This window comes from Aquarana catesbeiana, linkage group LG04, assembly GCF_042186555.1.
Source record: "Aquarana catesbeiana isolate 2022-GZ linkage group LG04, ASM4218655v1, whole genome shotgun sequence".
NCBI classification, from domain to species: domain Eukaryota; kingdom Metazoa; phylum Chordata; class Amphibia; order Anura; family Ranidae; genus Aquarana; species Aquarana catesbeiana.
This window is the reverse complement of record NC_133327.1, coordinates 665,703,119-665,705,214: the sequence shown is the minus strand read 5'-3', so window position 1 is coordinate 665,705,214 and position 2,096 is coordinate 665,703,119. Positions and strand designations below refer to the sequence as shown.

At 40.5% G+C, this 2,096-nt stretch overlaps 1 protein-coding gene across 1 annotated transcript; it reads right to left on the bottom strand.

Moving 5' to 3' along the window:
- Window positions 1–497: 497 nt before the first annotated feature.
- Window positions 498–974, bottom strand: LOC141141622 (small ribosomal subunit protein eS19-like). Its single transcript, XM_073629182.1, has one exon. It carries the CDS (start codon window positions 949–951, stop codon window positions 511–513), a length of 441 nt encoding a protein of 146 aa, XP_073485283.1. The 5' UTR covers window positions 952–974; the 3' UTR covers window positions 498–510.
- Between the last annotated feature and the right edge of the window lie 1,122 nt (window positions 975–2,096).

Genomic DNA, 2,096 nt, shown 5'->3' with positions numbered 1-2,096 from the left:
AGCGTGGCTTGACCACTGTTTTAAAAAATGCAGAAATCAGTAACTTAACATAACATAATGTATAATATCCTTGTCAATGGATGCTGCGCTAAGGCCACTATTCATGAAATAAAAAAGTAACAGAAAGCTTAGGTGTAGGTGATATGTGGTGGTGCCAACAACCCTTCAATAAGTACAATAGAGCTCAATGAACATTATGGGATTTTTTAGGCACCGCATATCACATAAATAAAAATAAAATAAAAAAATTATTGTTTATTCGTATAGCCCAATTAAAATTGTGTTGCCATAAAACATATCTGACAATCCTATTACAACTGATTGCTAAATACATTTCCCAGGTTCCTACATCAAAGTCAATATGTCCATAATCAAATGTTATGATTATCCATGTGGAAACCTCCCAACGCGTTTCAAAGAATCTTTCTCAGGGACTGGAGTCAAACTATGCTTATAGAAAATATGTGCAACATACATTTCTTTTTTCTGGAACAGAATATTTTATTTTGTTTAAATATGTTTCTGCTTGGCTGCTGCAACCTGTCCAGCAATTCTGTCGAGGTCTCTCTGTCCTTGTGGAGTCAGTCTGAGACCTCCATTGGGGTCTCTCTCCACCATTTTGAGCCCCTCAGGAGCCTGCATCACCTTCTTGGCCACAATCTTGGATCCACTGCTAAAGTGGCTTGGTATGACGCCATTGCGCTGGCAACCACCATAGACTTTTGTCATGGAGCCAACTCCAGCGCCACCACGGAGGTACAAGTGACGAACTGTGGAAGCAGCACGGGTGTAGAACCAGTTCCCATCATAAGGTGCCTGTTCTTTGTGTTTGGCAAGTTTAACTGTGTCTACCCATTCTGGTACTTTTAGCTTCCAGGACTTCTTGAGGAAAGCAGACAGGGCCCTGACGAACTCCTGCTGGTTAACATCTTTCACTGTTACTGCGGGCATCTTCTCTCTGTGGAGCCGAGAAGAGAAAAAGGGAGCAATATACATTTTTAATCAATGAGGCAGTAACTGAAGTTGAATGGATTTGGTGATCATTTGTAATAAAACATGTCAGCCAAGATCCCCCCTTCAAAGTCAATATGTTCAAAATCAAATGCTATGGTTAGCCATGTCTGAACTACCCAACGCGTTTCAAGGAATCTTCGTCAGGAGCTAGAGTTACACTATGTTTGTAGAAAACATGAACAATATACATTTTTAATTAACAAAGCAGCAATTCGAGTTGATGTAGGAACCTGGGGAATGATCAGTTGTAATACGAATGTCAGCCAAGTTGCTGTGTGAACATGATTTTAATCCGGATGTTCTAATAAACATACGTTTTTTTAAATTCATTTTTTGTTCATGTGATATTTCCCATATGGTGTGTTGTGTTGTATTGTAAAAAAAAGTTACACCTTATCAAAGAGACGCGAAGAACATTCTTTATGTTTGTAAAAGTAAAAACCTGCATGGACAGAGTGATTTATGACATGTAAATTAACTGGCTTGTGCAGTTTACTTTGCTGGCGAATATGTTAGGAAAAGATAGATTGGAAATGACAAATGATATTTTTTCCTATGGGAGTACCGGAAAGGGAAGTCAGCTGTGTCTATGATGTAAGGGCAGAGAAGGTATCCGCTCCTTTCCCCATTGGCGTGTGCAGGGGGTGTGCATGATGTGCCTGGGCTCACCTTAATCACCCTGTACGCCAGGGCCAATAAAAGGGCAGTACAGCCTGCCCCCCCCTGTACTGGGCCTATGCCCTATTAGTTCAAAAGGGGGGCCCAGGCACCTGCCGAGCAGGAGAACCAGCTGCACTGCCTTATTGCAGATATCGATCCTCTTTTTCCTTCAGTTGCAGCGCTGCTGGCTTCTTTTCCTCTCCCTCCGTCTGCACTGTAGGGGGATCGGTTCTAGCATCTGTGCCTCCATCCTGACCTCAGTCCCTTTTTCAGTTATAAATGTAAGACATCAGGGGTCTGTTTAGAACACTGATATTTCACTAAAGCCCCCAAAAGGCAGTCAAAAATTAAAAAAATAAATAAATAAATAATAAATCTATTATGAATAAAAAAAAATAATAATACTACTAATAATAATAATA